Below are 18,230 nucleotides of genomic sequence, written 5' to 3' on the forward strand. Positions count from 1 at the left end.
TTCTTCACAAGTGACCTGGATGAGGAAACTCAGTGCACTGACAGCAATTTAGCCAAGGACACTTGATTAGAAGAGTGGTTAATATGGGCGACTGAACCATAGTTCAGAGGGCTCTTTATGACTTAAAACTATGACAACTGAAGCCTCAATTATAAAAAGGGAAAATTATGTATTGAGGGTGGAATAATTTCATGCACTGGCACAGACTGGAAATCAGCCAGAAGAATAACAGCCATATTGAAGTAAGTGTGGGTTTATTGACAACCAGTGACATGTTCTTTTGGCAAAAGGCAAACCATAGGATACATAAGGATCAGCATATCCTACAGACAAAGGGAAGCCACCAGCCTCTCCAGCCTGACACTGCAGGGGGCATACCTGAAATACTGCAGCCAGTTTGCAGCTGCCAATTCAAGAGGCATGCGGAGACACCGGATGGAATCCACTGAAGGGCTACTAAGACAGCAAGAGGCCTAGAGGACATGGCCTACAAGAAGAGGTCAGAATCTTAGATTAATGTAGATTTGAAGAGACTTCTGGTGGCCACCTGATCTGAACCCTCAGAAACAGAACAACTCCAATCAGAATGCTCAGGGCCTTGGACAGCCGAATTTTCAGTACCTCTGGAGATGGCAATTTTACAAACTTGATGGACAATGCGTTCAGGAACTGGAACATGTTCTTGGTGAAAAATGTTTTCATTATATTTAACTGCAATGTCTCTAGGAATAACTTGTGTCCATCATCATCTCACCTCTAAGATGAGTCTCTCTCTGTTTTCTCTGCACCACTGGGAACCTGAAGGATGCAGTAAGAAACACCCTCAAGCCTTGCCTGCTTAGGCAAAAACAACCTTAGTCCTCTCTGCCTCTCCTGGTAGGTCACGTGCTTCAGCACTGCACATATTCTGTAGCTCTCTACTGGACTTACTCCAGTGTTTCTGAGTCTTTCTCACACTGGGCAAGGTGTTCAAATTCATCAGTCTGATGAGGAAGAGATTAATGAGCAATGCAGTATCTGCTCACAACTCTCTGAGGGGCAAAAGGACAGGGTGCCAAAATCATCTCTCTAGCTCCAGACAGTACAACAAGGGAAAGCAGCCATTAAACACAACCTGGAAGGCTCAGGTTAAGCGTTACTTTTTTTTTTTGTTTGAACAATCTCTGGAAGGATAGTGAAGCACTGGAACAGGTTATCCAAAAAGGCAGTGGAGTCTCTCATTTAGAGATTTTTCAAGACTTGGCTAGACAAATAAATAGCTGACCTCATCTAGTGCTGGCAACAGTACCACCACTTCAGTGGAAAGCAGGACCAGATGATCTCTAGAGAATATTTTACAAATAGTATTTCCATGATTCTTTGAACTTCCAGACCTTTTTGCCAAATAGCTAGCAAATCAACTAGGAACAAATCACTTGAAACTTAGTTTTGAAGATCACAGCATATAAAATAAACTTGGAATGGGCAATCACGGGTTTATCCAATTTATCCTAAATGGAAAAACCAACAACCCTCCATCAAAATAATTCTTAAACTATGGTTTTCGAATTTTGAATCATAACATAAAATGAATGAAAATAGCCCATAAAATGAACTGGATCAGAAAGGTATGGCAAACATGTGGTAGATCTTTAAATAAAAGATACAAAACTAACTTAAAATTTAAATAATAATAATATTTACTGCAAAGAGACAGATTTGTCTGAATTAATAAGTATCTTTTAGAAAAACAGAAAGGAAAGAATTTTTCAAATAATTCTATGTCAGAAGAAGTAGGGATGAAACAGCATTTGCCAAAATCTGAGATGACTCTGACCCTCCTAGACCAATGAACACACTAAAATACTCCTTAGCTACATGAATTGCTAAGAAAAAAAAATGCATGACTTAACACTACAATAAAAGAGTTGAGATAAAAATAATTGAAGTATAACCCAAATAAATAAATTGCACACATTGCATTTCAATAAGGTAATTAACAGACAGGCAAGGATGAGGTAAGCTCATTGTGCAATGTACTAAAACAGAAATATCTGTAACACAGGCTCTAATAAAAAAAAAGAAGGTTTTAATTCTTGTTAGAGTCATTGCTTCTAACAGTCCCTGTTCCCCCCCAATAAATGACTCAAAAGCTAATAGGCCTAACCCTGAATTATCCATGAATTACCTTTTTATATCTAAAATCACTTTTTAAAAAGTATCTCAACTTTAACAAAAACTAGTAACTTATAACATTTTTGCCTACAGTAGTTTTTCAGTTTTATTTAACTCAGAACAAAGTATGGCTGTGGAACTATTGCCTTGGAAGGAAGCTATTTTAATTAGATGAAAATACCACTAGAAAAGACTGAAGGAATAAAATTCTTTTTTTTCATGTCAGCATAGCTTTACATTCTTTAAAGAACTGCTTGACTTAACTGCAAGTCAAATATTCTAAGCATTTAAACTAGAAAAGAAGTATTTCAGATAACATTCCACCTGGAAGATTTTCTCACTGATTTCTCGTTCATGTAAAGGGACTTGCTTGTAGTTTCGGAACTCTGCCACCTCCTCACTTCTGAGCTGCAACAGTCGGAATCTCTTGGATCTATTAAACTCCTCATCAGAAACAAAATTAAATTCTTGCTGCAACTGTTCCAATCTGAAGAAATCAGGAACGTGTGCCTCTCCGCTTGTAGAAATCTAAATTAGGAACAAAAATATGAATTTTTTCATACAAAGCAACAAAAATCTATAAAACAGCTTTTATAAGTTTTACATGCATATTGCAAGGATGTTCATTTTAAGCAAAAGCAATAAAGATGGATCACACAGACTGAAACACCAAGTATTTTATAGGAGTGTTTTGCCGAGCAAAGCATATGAGATTATGCATTACAGAATATAATAAAATTCTATTTCCTTGTGTCATAAATGAAAGATCAGAGAGTATGAAAGCTATACCATGTCAGAGTAACCTAGGAAACTGTACAGTAAAGGAGATCCATCTACAGAACTTCAGCTTTGTAAACAGCTGTGTAAATAAACAGCCATGTAAATTAAACAGCCATGTAAACAGCTCCTCAATTTGTTGTTTAGAAAAGCTGAAGCCTCTACAACACCCGAGATCTCTGTGCAATCCTCATTAATGAGCAGCTTCTTATTTAGCACTACACAAATACACTAGAAATTCCCTTGCACTTTAAGGAAACAACAAACTCAAAATTTGTATTTTGTTTTTAATTTATTAACTGATCTGTATGTGCATTCCCTTACACCTATTTTTTGCCACTGCTGAATGGATTAATAAATCATATTCATTACTATGTAAACAACCCACTACTAAATGCATCAATCATATTTTTAGTAGATATTTTGCTAGTTAACATTCACACAATAATATGTGAATCACAAATTCAAATGCTGCTACCTCCCTGGCATGAATGCAGATTGCCTGGGGAGGTTCTGGTAACCAGGAGTTCCACAGTTCCAGCATCCCTTCAGCTTTGAAAACACCACTTACCATGATCAGCTGCATCAGAGCTGCATTATTTGGGTCATTTGGATCAAGTTTTGCTTCAGCTGCCCACTTAGCTAGTTTCTTCATATCAGTTAGGCCTGATGTGCCAATGGATGCAATAGCATCAATATTTTTTAAAGCACTAAAAAGACAGAATTGACACAACTTATACCTAAAGTACATTTGATTTAGCAATGTAAAAAAAGCATTTAAAACAATCTTAGAAAAACCCAAAAAGCTCCCCACAAGCCAAATAGTAAATTCCAGTTCACAGTTCTTAGTTGTAGCTATGTAACTGAGGGAATGATCAAATGCAATTGCAAAGCAAAGTAAATGGGAAATACGAATGAACTGGTGTAAGAACTTTTATACAGCTAAGAAGGTGCTTTTTGATATATTCCTGATATACCTGTGCTATTCCATATTGCTGCAAGTAAGAAGATAAACTGCCTCACACTGTGAAAGGTAACACAGAAGTTTTGTTAAAGAACTCCGACACACAGTCCTTACTTGTGTTTTATCTTAGCTCCTGTCTTTGACTTGTCCTCCTGCATGGTGCTTGCAGCCTTGCATTTCAGCCCTCATCTCTGCCCCTTCCCTGCTGTCCAGGCATAGACCCTAGGGCCTGAATCATCCCCTCACCATGTCTGGGACTGCTGCCAGCACTCTGCTCTGCTTGCCATGTCCAGACCACATGCTGGCTGGAGAGGACACTGCCTGAGCTTGGGAAACCCTAGCAGCCTTCTCTCTTGTGATGCAGCACCACTTATGATCCTCCCTGTAGCCACAAGTCCCAAGTCTTTATCCTGTGGGTGCTCCTGCTCACGTTCTTGTATTCAGAGGAGGCAAGGAAGTGTGGTAATTAGTCTGGATGCCATTTGTACACTGCCCTGCTTGCCATCTGAATCTTCTCACAGGAGCCACCACTGAAGGCCCACTGCTACTCAACCTTGACACATAAGGCCAATACACCAGGACATGTGTGTTATTTATTAGCCAAATACCACTGGAGTGGATGCTGCTCCTTCTCATGTTAGGGGTGCTAGTTTCAGGTTTTGATCTCTACTTACTTGAGTATTTTCAAGAAAACTTTAAAACTTATAAGTCTTTCTTGTGCTTGGTTTGAATTAGCCAATATCCAGCAGTTACTGGAGCAGCAGATAAAGCAGGAACATCAAGTTTATCTTTAGGCATCAGTCTTGAACAAATGCCAACTGAATCACAGTTGTGCTAAAAAGCCCATGGGCACCAACAGCTAGCATTAGCCATGAAAATCCTGTCTCTGACCTTCCCAATTGACAATGGAAAGTCCCAGAGAGCCGTTCATCTCCACAAGGTGTTTCAAAGAAGAGTGTTTCACAGAAAACTTCCTTCTGAAATTCTTCAGTTAACCATTTAATACAGCGATTAGAGTTAAAGTCAGCTGTTGGGAATCCATCTTCACTTTTTAATCTCATCTATTCTGCTTTCACTGAAGTCAGCAGAGTACTGATACATTGATCAGCAAAGTACTTGAATGGCTGCAGCTTGGTTAACAATAGCAAGAGAATGATTTGCAAGCCAATGTCTAGCCTCTAAATAAATAAAAACCTGACAAATTCATCAGCTGGAAGAAGTACTCATACTTGCTCAGTATTAATAACTATGGGAAAACTTTTAAGGGTTTATAGTGAAGGTACCTAAGGCCATTACAAAAGCAGCCTTTATGCATAATCTCTTCCACTTTATGGAATTAAATAAAAGCAATGGACAAATAATCTACAATAACCCACTTGCAGCCTCAGGGCAAATTAGAAATAGCCTCTCCAAATGCACTTCAGATAAGAAAGAACTGGAGCTTCTGCTCTTAGCAAAATAATTACAGGAAGGGTCCTTGACAATATATTCACTCTCTATTAGAAAATCATAAAATTGAATTAATTAGCTTGAATATTCTAGAAATTATATGCTAAAAAGTATAATTTCTAACTAAAATACATTTACCAAATATATGTACCCTAAGATATCTGCAGAGGATTACAGCACGAAGTAAAATACCTAAACATGAGAAAAAAAGATTATGAAAAGTCTTGATTATGATTTTTTTTTTTAAATACTAGTACAATCAGTTTTCCATGAATCACTGAAAATTTTTGTCATATTACCTTGGAATGCCTGTGTTTTGCTGAGCTACTGGAGGAATTAAGGGGATTCCTTTTTCTCCAACTGCCCAAGAGACACTACTGGATACTTTCCCAGAGGTCATGAAAGTCATTTTGTTGCTACCATCAGCTTCAAATGAAAAGGACACACCTATCAAAGGGGAAAAATCCAAAGTAGTGTATTTATGCATTCAAACACAACATCTTAACATTTTTAAAAATACTTCCAGAAAATGAGTAGTCAAATAACCTGTGCCTTTACATAAAAAGGTTAATGTGAAACAATGATTCTGCTGTGTACTGTAGGGAAGAACTCTGTTCTACAATAATGAGTGAAAGATTCCATTACACCTACAGAAAGGCCTTCCATCTGAGCTGGAAGAAAAGGCTATGCCAAAGGCTCATTTTTTTCCTCCACATAGGCACACCGTTTAATATTTCTGGTACTTTTCAGATTCAGCATATTGATATTAACAAAACAGAAATTCAGAGTCAAAAGAATTATGATTGAAAAGTCAGTCCTAAAGCTTTTGACACACAATTGTACATATGGTCATCACAGTCAGTGACATTTACTGTAATGATTTTTTTACCCTATTTTTTTCCTCCTCATTTTTTAATCTATTCTGCTCTAGCTTTATCTGTATTTATATATGGCAAATTTATGCAAGTCAGTCATCTCACAATGCTGTTTAAATTCATTAAACACACTTGCAAGTTCCATATGCTACCATGTTTTCTTCATTTCCCCTTTTGCTATTTCTCCCTTGTTTTATCTTTAGCCTAAAGCCCCAGGGAAAAGGGGTGTGCAGGTTGCCAACAAAGCAAATAGGGGGACAAAAAATTAGTCTGCATATACACTTCTACAGACAGTTTTTCAGTGGTTTAAAACATTAAAATCACTGGAGCTATAATGACTAGTATCTGCCTGCTCTGCAGTGTCAGAGGCCTGATTACTCAAATGCTCAAAAAATCCCAAACATCTTTTATAGCTAGTAAAACTCCACTAATACAACAAGACAAATAAACAGATACATTTTTATTATGCACAGCTTAAAATTAGTAAGGGACAAAAATTCCACAAAGAACTTTAATAATAAGTATCATGACAATTATGGAAGACTCAGTTACAGAAGCTGTGAAGGCTCTTAGCAGGATTTATTCTGAAACCCACTCCAGCCTCTAACTGCTACATGGTTCCAGCAAAAAAACAAACACTGAGCTAAGGAAAACAAGAGTCCTTACCACTCCCAACTCCTTCATGATCCAACATCACACGCTGATCACTGCTAAACTCTATTTCCTCCAGAGGAGCACTGCCTGTCAGAACTGCAGTCTCAGGAACAGGTAAGAACACCTCAGCTAACAGGGTGGTACTGCTGATACCTGTTGTTTCATAAATCTAGGGAAAATATATGGTGTGGGACAGAAGAAACAATTTACATGTGCATTCTTGAGAAGTTGAAAACATATTGCAGGGTATTTAGAGAAAAGGTTTTACCATGGCTTAAGCATGAAATAAATAACTTAAGGCAATTGTATTAATCCACTTCCTAAAATATCCAATTAGCAGACATTTCAGTAGCTATCAGCAGCTTACTTGATGTGAATTTTTCCTACAAGTCCATCTTCTTCACTTTTCTAATGGACCTGAGACAAGTATGACAAACACAGTCTTTTAAGAGCATCACTGTACAATATGCAACTGCTTGTGACTTTCCCTTGGATGAGCTGAAGATTCTGGAGGGATTCTGCCTGGCTAATTCTCCCTTGACATGAAAGGCAGGGTATGGCACACAGTCCCCATCCTGGCAGCACTGCAGGTTGCTTCTCTCTTTCCTAGACAGCTGCAGGCTCAGAGTGAGGTCAATGGTTTCTCCATTCAAATGTTTTGAATCCAGGAAAATGGTCTTCCTTCTCCTTTTCAATTTTTATGTTAAATAAATAAGCAGACAAGGGGTTTTTACATCTTTCCCTAAACTATCAGTTTTACCTAACCAGAGGAGTCTTCTAAAGGGAGAAGCAGGATACTGATCCTGTTTCATATTAACTCTGAAAAGTATTCATGTGAACCACTTATTAAATCATATTTGGAATTGTGGGTGGCTGATCAAGTCAAGTGCAGTTCTGGACATCACTAGAAATTATTTTTTTTCTTATTACCCCCCAGTAAACATTATGAGGGTTTTACTGTGTGGAAAATAACGTTCTAAGATGACCACGTTAGCAATTAGATCTGCAACACAAATCAGTTTTTCCAAAATCAAGAGGCTGATCCACTAACAAATTTAATCACAAGTCCCAATTAATTAATTTCTCCCATCCAAACTATATTTTTTTTCTATCTATTTCTAGAAAGCATAAGCATCAAAAACATAGCAGCAAAGTCAAAAGTTAAAGACTGGAGAAGCAAGGAAGGAGGGTAAGATTGATGATTTATAAAAGGTCTTTCATAGGTTTTTCAGTCTTTATGACATTATCATAGAGCAAAACACAAGCAATGCAGGACTAATTACATTTTATATCATCTTTTAAAAGGTATTGCAATAAATCAACATCTACCTGTAGTTTCAAACTCTCTGGCCAATTGATTATTTGTAAATTGAAAATCTGTCCAAAGTGAACTCTAAAATCGGAACTTATTGGTCGGGTAACAGTCCTTGACACTTCTTTGGAGTTGAAAAGGACTTTAATAAATGCTGAGCGTTTCTTCACATCCTCTCGTCGCAAAACTTCTGCTCTGTAAATATGTCAAACAAGCTATCATATCATTTTTAATAACATTATTATTTATTTTTAATGAAAATCTGATTTCTCATGGAGAGACAGAACCCTCCTAAAAATAGACGGTATTCCTCCAAAGAAGTCACTATACAGGAATGACTTTAGAACTCTTACTGAACAGGTGTTTTATCTTCTTGTGAATATAAAATGATTTTAAAATGATCCAGTCAAATTTTGGATCCACAAAAGCTAACTCCATATAAAAGAAGCTATCTAGGAAAAAAAAAAATTCTCTTCCTCCCTCCTCCTCCAAAGCACAAAACTGATATTGAGTTAAAATTTTGAAGTTTTCAGTCACTGGGAGTACAAGAGCCAAGCAGCATTCCCTGATGAGGCTATTTGTGAACTAAATACAAAACAAAGCAGTATTTAAATTACTGAAATACAGCAGATGTATGCTAAATTGTGTGTGCAAATATGGAAAGTAACAGGAAACAAGTGCATTTATTTATTTTATCCACAGTGCAATCTCTGGTTTAGTACACAATTTCTTTCTTTCCCCTCTGTTGACTGCAGCACAGACCCTGTCCAAAGGACTAGCTAGTGAGAGCAGTACTGCCAGCAGTAACCCAGACTCCACAGTGAAACCAGCTTCTTTGTATCTTCACCCTGTTCTGTGCAGATGCTCAAGGAATAGCAGAGGGTTCAAAGGGATTGTGCAGACATGCATTTTTTAAGTGCACTATGTACAAGGTTATCTGTGACTTGAAAATGAATTAAGTTATATCATCTTCAAAAGCAGAGGTTTCATCACTAGGCTAAATATGCATCTGAAGTTGTATAAACAAGCAATAATAAATTACAGACATTCAAAAATAAGGCAATTTGCTGGCCAACATTTATCTTACCGAGGACACTGCTCAGTTGGAGTTATGCTTCCTGAGAGGGTCAGCTCAGGAACTAGAATAGGCTCTCCAGGTTTCCTTCTGCAGCTGTCAGCTTTTTCTCTAACCTGCTGCTCTATTTCCAGGCTATTGGCCATTTTAGGGGGGATGGGTTTTATACGTTCCTCACCAAAATCATGATCTTCTGATTCTTCCTCTGCATGAGTATCTTTTTTCTTTTTCTTCTTGGACTTCTGCATATAAAAACAATAACATTCCTTCTGAATGTGTTTCAATCTCTGCAATTTTTTCTCTTGTTCTCTTGATTCACAAGTGCTAAACACAGATGGTGTATGTACAGTAAAATGACAGTATAATTTTAGTATTACACACAAACACATAAAAGATTTCTCTCATTGTAAAGGATTGCACCAGTTTCAGAATTCAGCAATACATTCCATTCATATGCTTCAAAATCATAATGTGCTCCAAGCAAAACATTTACTTAATCTTCTCTACCAACTTTCAAAATCAGCATGTTTCTTGAGCATTCTGGCTGGATGCTGCCTTCTCATTTGCCTGAGCTACCACGTACATTCTGTTAGGATTGAAGGGAGGTTACTCAGCCAGTAGACACAGTTGTTTGAGATGCACTGCCTACACATACACTGACAAAACAAATGCACATGTGCCACAAACTCTGGAGAACAGTGTTTTTGGCTTAGCAGTATTTTTAGCATGAGCAGAATGATCCTTTCCCTTCCTCATGCCAAACAAGAATAAACCAACAGAACAACACAGGCCTTTCAGCATCTCCTGAACTACAAAATTCCAGTGTTTACATGCATGCTCAGCTTTGAACAGCTGCAAAACAGTTCCTCCTTTCACAGACTTCTAGATTACTTGGAAGTACAGCTTGCTTGGAAGGACCAAGCCACTTCACAACTTAACACATCGTAGGCAAAAGAAGAAGAAGGAGAGCAAACAGATTCTGCTCATTAACTAAAATAGTAAGCCAAACAACTTGTTCACATATTGTTCTTTAAAAATAGCCTTTCTTTGCCAAATTTTGTGTTATCCTTCTTGCTCCTGTATTTGCTTTTACATTTATTTAGTCTCACCTAGCTCTAGTGTTTGATTTGTGTGTCTCTAGTTTGATTAATGTGATCTGTACTAGTAAGAAACCAACAGGAGTGATTAAGTTAAAAAGTACTTTGAGTAAAATAAAATAAAGCACTTCTGGGTAAGAAAGAAAGGTAATTTCATTCCAAAAGGAAAGACCCACAATCCTCTCAGTCTCAAGACAGTTTGTGACTAGCACAATAAAAAGATGCCACAATGGTATTTGTGAAGGCATAGATGAACAGTTTGCATTAGGATCAATGTTCATGACTATCTGCCTTCATTAAAAGGTTTACACTTATCCATCTTATCCCACAAGTGAACCTACATGATGCTAATGAGTCATGTGCCCACTTGTGTTCTGATAACAGGAATTTCCAATTCCTGCATATTGGCTTCCTCTCAAATATTTTAAATGCCTTCCATAGAAGCTGGATGTACATGAAAAGACTCTCCATTAAAGTATCAGCAGACACACTAGATTCTTGAAAACAGTATTTGAAGCATTTTATTAAGCTTTATTTTTCTTTGGTATTCAAAAACCTGGATGCTCAAGCAGGGCAATAATTATATTAAAGTATAATCACCATCACCCCAAGGAATCCAGTATACTGCCACCTGACTGTGAAAGCAAACCTGATTTTGCCACAGCTGATTTCAAAGATCATCTTGTTGCAGTGGTGTTGCTGAAGCACCTGTACTTCCCAATAGCCCAGTAAAGCATAACTGAGACCTCAACTACAGCACAGATTGTTAGCAATAAAGCTTTTCAAAGATGAAAGGCTAGAATATTAATTCTTTCAGTCAGACATTCCTGAACATAGTGAGAGATTCCCAAACATATATTTGCATGAGATGATATCAACTGCTAGTTCATTAGAAACACCCCTTAATTATTCTGCTTCGTCACTCATAGGCACAAAGTTCATCCATGTTTTTTCTTGGCAAGAAAAAAATGAATTTAACAGGAATGCTGCAAAATTACCAAACTGAAAGAAAGAACTGAAGTGCTGAAAATCAGCAGCAGAAAAACAATGCATCAAAAAAACCTAAAACATTCTAATTTTTTAATTAACAACTACCTAACAAATTCTAAGTAGACAGAATGTATCTGAACATAAAACATATACACAACTCTGATTTTTTTTCCTCTACTAGAAGGAGAAATTTTTGACACATTTACTAGTAATTTTTTTTTTGTGAAATTGAATGATTTAAATAAACCTGTGTCTTCTTCCAGGATTTCCAGTCATGTAGCTCAGTTTTATACTCCTCCATTTTCTTTTCATATTCCTCCATACATTCTTCCAGCAACTCGTTTATCTCAGCCTGAATTTCTGCTTCATATGCTTTTTCATCTGATTTCTGATCAACCTCTTCCCTTCAAAACAACAATTACCAGCATGTTACATAAAATTACATAAGCATTACAATTAAGTCTGTAACATATAACAGAAATCTACTTCTCCATGAATTAACTTCATTATATCAAACGTATGCTTTATTTAAAAAGACCAGCATGGATACTCTTAAGTGTTGATAGCCGATCATTACATTAATTCCAGATAGTAACTTTCATCACTCATTAGTCTGTAGGCATTCCTTTCTGCTACAGTTATTACTTATTCTAACCTTCCCTCTTCCCCAAACTCAAAAGGAATAGTGGCAGGCTGAAAGTGCCAGCACTGCTCAAAGTCTTACTTCGGCATACCAAAATTCTAAGTTTCTAAATTAACTAATCTTATTACAACTCCACTGCTAGCAAATAAAGTACAAAAACTGTGTTATCAAGACATACTTCCTCAAATAGAGTTTCATGGGTGTGTTAGTAAACTTCTGAAAGTCACGGAGGGATTTAATTTGTTTCCAAACTTTGATAATGGTCTTAAGCAACGTTCTGTCTTTTTCTTGTTCAGCATCACGAAGTCTTCTGGTTTGTCTAGAAATATACATACACACACAAGATCAATCAGAATTGTCTCACTCAGTGGTACAGATTGAAAACCTGGGATACCAAAAGCCACGTGACAGGGGTTTCAGGCTGATTGATGGCTACAGTGGTTTAAATCCAAGGAACATAAAACCCAGACTTGAAGATTGCAGGATTTGATTTCCTCCTATATTCCAGTCTCTTTCATTTGGAACAATCTGACTTTAATTAAGTCTGTTCTTCAGAGATCTCACAGTTTTCGGAAATGCTTATTACAGCTGTACATAATTAAAAACATTTTAAAGTGAATTCATGTAAACAACAGCCCAGAAAACCTACACTGCTGCTATGAAGTAATGCTCATTACATGTGTACATTACAAAAGATGTTTTAAACTTCACATGCCTCTACCTCCACTAAGTAGGACCTGAAGATATGGAGTAATGGAATAAGTCCTTTGACAGACATACAAGATTTTTAACACAAAGAAAATTAACACAGTCTTTTTTATGTCTCAGAATTGATATTTCACATTTTAACCTTCATATGTGTTAGCACTTTTAGCGACCATTACACACTTCCAATGTCAATGTCCACAGCACAAGCACAGGCTGTTTCCACTAATATCCTGGTACAAAATCAAGTCTGTGATTAAAAAAAAAACCACATTGCTACTAACTAACACATTGCTACCTGTAATATTCAGAGAATGTGGAAAACAGAGACAGAGTTAGAGCTGAGAAAAGAAAGACATCATACATCAAATAACAGCATAAGCCAATTTAGGGAAAACAAAAAACAAAGAAGAAATGCAGACTTCAGAAAGCAGCATGAGTAACTTGCCCACTTCATTAGCCAACAGTCTGCATTTTACTTGTCCATGTAGCAAGTAATTTTGTCTACCAGATGACGCCATAAGATGAAACATGAGGAACAGAGATCAGTAACCACACTTATCTAATGCATGGGATTTGGAAGCAGGACCTTTCAGCAGAGAATCATCTCTGCTAAAATACTTTACCCACAATAACCTGAATCAGAATCTACAGCACATGTTGGCTTCCTTCTTCAGGAAGTGAATACAGCAGGGCTGAATTTCCTAATCTGCAAAAGTTTTCTGTGTTCAGATGACATTTCTTCCTCAAGCCAATGGAAAATTATAGCTTTGATCTTCAGAAAGCAAAGGTTATACCTTTGATATGTTATTGCAGGGTGGAGCAAACAATTAGATTACTTTCCATGCTACGTCTCGAGTGTTCTACATTGACCATCAGGGAAATGCAACGTTAAAAGAGAGACAAGGCAGGTCAGATGATTTTACCACAAAAGTGGTCCAAGTTAGTACTGAATACCATGACAGCAAAAATTCCTAAGCCCATCTGAGCTTCATATGTGTAACAACTTCCAGTAACAGAGCTGTAGCCTAACTGAATTACAGATATGAAAAGCTCTAGAATAATACCAGCCAAACTCATCTCCTGTTACTTGAACAACACTGATCTCACTGATTTCAGCTGAGTTTCTCCAGATTCATAATAGCATGAAACTAAACTAAAGCACTCAAGATATAGAAAAAACACATCAGATACACAGAAGATGCATTCTTTCTTACTGGAGTTCACCATCAAGCAAGCCTCAGATGCCAAAACCCAAGACTCTCATTCCCACAGTGAATCTTCCCATCACCATTCCCATGCTTTCCCTAGTGAGAGTTCTTGTCTCCAAGGTACAGTATGGTAACTGCACACCTCCTGCTCCTTGTCCTCTAGCAGATATATTAATAAGATACTGATAAAAGCTATTCCATTTTCAATTGAAGGAACTTTTTTTCCTTCAGTATAAAATAATAAATTATAGACTACTTTATGTTCTGTCTAAGAGGAGTGTGTGGATGTACAAGTTTAGCAGATGTAAATTTCAAAGCTGAAAGCAGAGTTGTTATTAAAAAAATTCTTCTTCTTCATATTGTGCATGTAATGTGACCCATTACATCACTTCACAGTTCTGTTTCTTTAAATGAATACATTACTGCCTACTCTTAGATTGTGAAAAACTTTCAGACTTTTGTCATCTACTAGTTAAAAGGCTGTTCAGCATGGATATCCAAAAGAACTTCTTTTTTATCATACTGCTAACACTTACAGTTCATCACTGTCCATCTGCCAAAAATAATACACATTGCCACTACCAAGCCAAAAACTGTAGCAAATTTTTTACAACTCAGCTTTTCTCCAAGAACAATAACTGTAATCTTGCAAAACAAAATTCTACCACTTTATTTGTATTAACCCATTGGAAAAAACAAGGCCAAAATACCTTAGAATGGGAAGGAAATCAAGAACATTTGTGTAATGAGGAAGAGGATGGAAAAAACTAAGGGTTTTGTCTGTTAAAAAAAATACCTTATTGCATTGCAAAAGCTTTGTGCATCCAGATGAAGTCTACTGAAACTGTAATTAAATTTAATTATACTAAACATACCAGTAAATAGCTACTTGGAAATTAATAAACATAATCAAATCAGACCCCTTTGGAATGAAAATTTCAGCCTAAACTGTATTTTCTTCATAATGTTTTATGCAAATTATCAGTGAGAACTCTTAAATCCTCAAAATTCTTCTAGAGCTATTTATAGTAGAATTTAAAAGTCTGACATGAATCATATTCTGTACCAACGTGTAAAGGAAAAAAGAAATACAATTTTAAACCCCAACAATTTAATGAATTCATACCTACCTGATCTCCATTTTGTATTCAGGTATGCTTTGCTGAGCCACAGGAACGCCATCCCCACCACCACCTTCCATACTATATTGTACAGCACTCCTCAAAGCATGCAGCTTGAACAAACAAACAAAAAAGGTAATTAAGAGATGGCTTAACAACGTATGCAATGTGCTGCACTTTGAAAGGAAAGTGCTAATTACTAGTGACAGAAAACCCTGAACTATCCTGATTCTGCATTTACAGGGTTTTGCCATGTCTGTGAGGTGATTCCTCAGCAAGACATTTTAATTAGGATCCCTGGATACAGGAGTGAGATTTACTAACTTTTATCACTGCAGCAGATCTAATCAAGGGGAAGACTGATCTGGGGAGCATTCTGAAAGCTCAGGAATCAAAGGTGTACGTGAAAAAAGACAAGTCAGCAAAAACCCCCAAGTTTCACAAAAGCCTTTCATGGGACTAGGAAGGGCTATTAAAGGTAATCCTTAGTGAATTAAGAGAACCCCAGCATCATAGAATAGAATCACAGAATCATTAAGGTTGAAAAAGTCCTCCCAGATGTAAACTAAACCACAGCACCAAGTGCCACATCCAGTCATTTCCTGAACACTCCAGGGATGGTGACTCCACTTCTTCCCTGGCCAGTGCATTCCAATATCCAATCACCATGTCACTGAAGAAATTCTTCCTGATATATACAACTTAACCTTCCCTGGCAGAGCTTCTGGCCAGTCAGTCCTCTTGACTTGCCTCTGGTTGCCTGGGGTAAGAGACTGAACCCCTCACCTGGCCTACAGCCTCCTTTCAGGCAGTTGTAGACAGTAATAGGGTCCCTCATGAGCATCACCAGGTTAAACCATCCCTGAAAGGAGGCTGTAGACAGATGTTGGTATCTTCTGTCAAGTAAAAAGGGATAGGACAGGAGGAAATGGCTTCAAGTCCCAGGGAGGTTAGATTGGATCTTAGGAAAAAATTTCTTCACTGAAAGCTTTGTCAAGCACTGGAACAGGCTGTGCAGGGACATCTACCATCCCTGGAGATATTTAAAAGATGTGCAGACTGGTATTTGGGGGTTAGTGGGTTAGTGATGGACTTGGCAGTGCTGGGTTCATGGCTGAACTTGATGATATTAGAGGTCTTTTCCAACCTTAATGATTCTATGGCTTTATAGATTCCTGTAATGAAGACATGGATAACCCAAATGTTCTGTTTCAGACAGCACTAAGGCAAATCCTTCAAAAGTACTAACAGAACAAAGTATACCAAGGAATTATTTTGAGACACTGGATGAAATGTCTATCCATCATTAGAACTATAACCTAATGCTTTATATAAAAATTCGGAAATATCTGCACACTACCTACTGACCCTCATTACATTAATATAAAAATGAGCTTGTATACAAAGACTATTCTTCCCTTCTAATAGTTCTTAATGTAGAAAATCATGGCCTTTAGCTCATGGAAATTTGAATGTATATGTACTCAATAATCCAACTAATTTTTGACAGAGAAGTGCTCTTATGTGCCCTGATGACATCAGAATTGTGTTGACAATGCCTAATGTTTGTGTACACACTTAAACCAGAGGAGACCACTGCCATTACTTCCAATGTACAGAGAGAGGAAGAGTGGTGGTACACAGGGATGAGCAGCCCTGTCAAGCTCACCCAGCAAGCCAGCAACAGAGCCAGCAACAGAGGAGTCTACATCCAGCCTCGGGTTCTGCCATGTCACAAGAGTCCCACAGTAAATGTGGCAGCAGTATGCATTTTAAACACAGATACATACATGGAAATGGGTTCTACTTTTGTACAATCTGGTGAAATTAAACTGCTTCCTTTTACTTTGATGTGATAACTGAAACTAAACTTCACTAACTTCCCTCCATCATTGAATAATGCCTTTTGCTGTCTCCCTGTCAGAGCTGCTGTACACAATCCTGTAATGTCTAATCTGTCACTCAATGGGAAACATTTTGGATACTCTAAGGAATACTATGCAAATGTTACTGTATTCCTTTTACTTCAGAGTTAATTCAAATTCAAAGATTAAAGAAATTCTTAATCTTAAAAATGCAATTCTGCACTGAGCACAAGCAACTCAGTCAAATATTTAGGTTTTTACCTTCTGACAAGTTCAGCTTTTACCTTAAAATGTTATGTCATTTTCTCAACAAGTATGAAGACAGAACAGAAATACCTTGTCTGTGAGAAGTTTGGTAAGATTCTTCTGTTTTCTTGCTAAATACTGATCATATAGCTGAGCCAGTTTAGCTGCTAACACATGCTCACGGCTAAAACAGGGATGATGGGTGAATATCAGTCCAGAAATATCAATATCCAATTGAAACAGCCCCTGAAAATCTCCTGGTCCAACAAAATACTGATTGGTAGATGTCATTTTTATTGCCTGAAAAAAAAAAGGAATAAATGGATTTAGAGATTCTTACAACAGTATTTTTCAAGGATTTTTTTTGTTTGTCCATGTGAGGCTGAAATATACTGAAAATTAAATAATATCATCCTATACTGAAGGTTTTGCTGAGCAATGAAGAGAAGGAAACTGAATTAGAAAAAGCAGAGCTTTCTAGGCATGTTTTAACACATTTGTTTAGTATTGCTTTGTTTCCTCTTAGAACTGAGCTCTAGGATAGGGTCCAGCTCTCAGAACAGCTCTCCTTGTAGATTAGGAAGACAAGCTCTCATTGTAGATTGTGTAGATTAGGAAATATATTACTTGCTTCCCCATTCAAACACCAGGGAAATTCAGACCAGTAAATTAAAGTTTTCAATAACAAAGTTTAAAAAGCCTACTTCAATCCACTGCAACAAAAAGACATCCATGGCTTACATCCTCAAGTTAGTGAAATCAGAAGAGAATTAACACTGCTTCCAGCCTGACTACTCCTGTTCCCTTATTAGGATCCTTCAGAAGACATTCACCAGAGGTATTATGGTGCTGTAAAAGATTGTTAGCTATGTAGTGTTTGTTGTAGTTCCTTCCTGAGAACTGGAAAAAGAAGGATTTGGAGGGAAATTTAGCTGTTGCATAGGACTGACATAAATGGCCATGAAGCACACTTGAGTCCACCTGATCCTTCCACATTCAGTTTCTCATCAAAAGATATCATGTGTCATAAAAATGAGAACTTTGAACTTACGCTTTAACTATTTTTCTGCCCATAAAGGACCCTTAAGCTCA

General features: G+C 37.2%; 1 protein-coding gene across 3 annotated transcripts in view; it reads right to left on the minus strand.

Moving 5' to 3' along the window:
• Positions 1–18,230, minus strand: part of LOC103824290 (complement C1q tumor necrosis factor-related protein 7) — a 395,389-nt gene that overhangs the window by 302,874 nt on the left and 74,285 nt on the right. For all 3 annotated transcript variants that reach the window (XM_030238747.2, XM_050973475.1, XM_050973474.1), the window contains exons 9-18: positions 17,229–17,438; positions 15,037–15,140; positions 12,169–12,309; positions 11,595–11,751; positions 9,273–9,502; positions 8,203–8,380; positions 6,886–7,042; positions 5,644–5,791; positions 3,503–3,641; positions 2,479–2,682 (exon numbers count right to left, since the gene is read on the minus strand). In XM_030238747.2, the coding sequence (XP_030094607.2) occupies positions 2,479–2,682; positions 3,503–3,641; positions 5,644–5,791; positions 6,886–7,042; positions 8,203–8,380; positions 9,273–9,502; positions 11,595–11,751; positions 12,169–12,309; positions 15,037–15,140; positions 17,229–17,438 (1,668 nt within the window). The remainder of the gene's footprint in view (positions 1–2,478; positions 2,683–3,502; positions 3,642–5,643; positions 5,792–6,885; positions 7,043–8,202; positions 8,381–9,272; positions 9,503–11,594; positions 11,752–12,168; positions 12,310–15,036; positions 15,141–17,228; positions 17,439–18,230) is intronic.

Source organism: Serinus canaria, chromosome 4, assembly GCF_022539315.1.
Source record: "Serinus canaria isolate serCan28SL12 chromosome 4, serCan2020, whole genome shotgun sequence".
In the NCBI taxonomy this organism is placed as follows: domain Eukaryota; kingdom Metazoa; phylum Chordata; class Aves; order Passeriformes; family Fringillidae; genus Serinus; species Serinus canaria.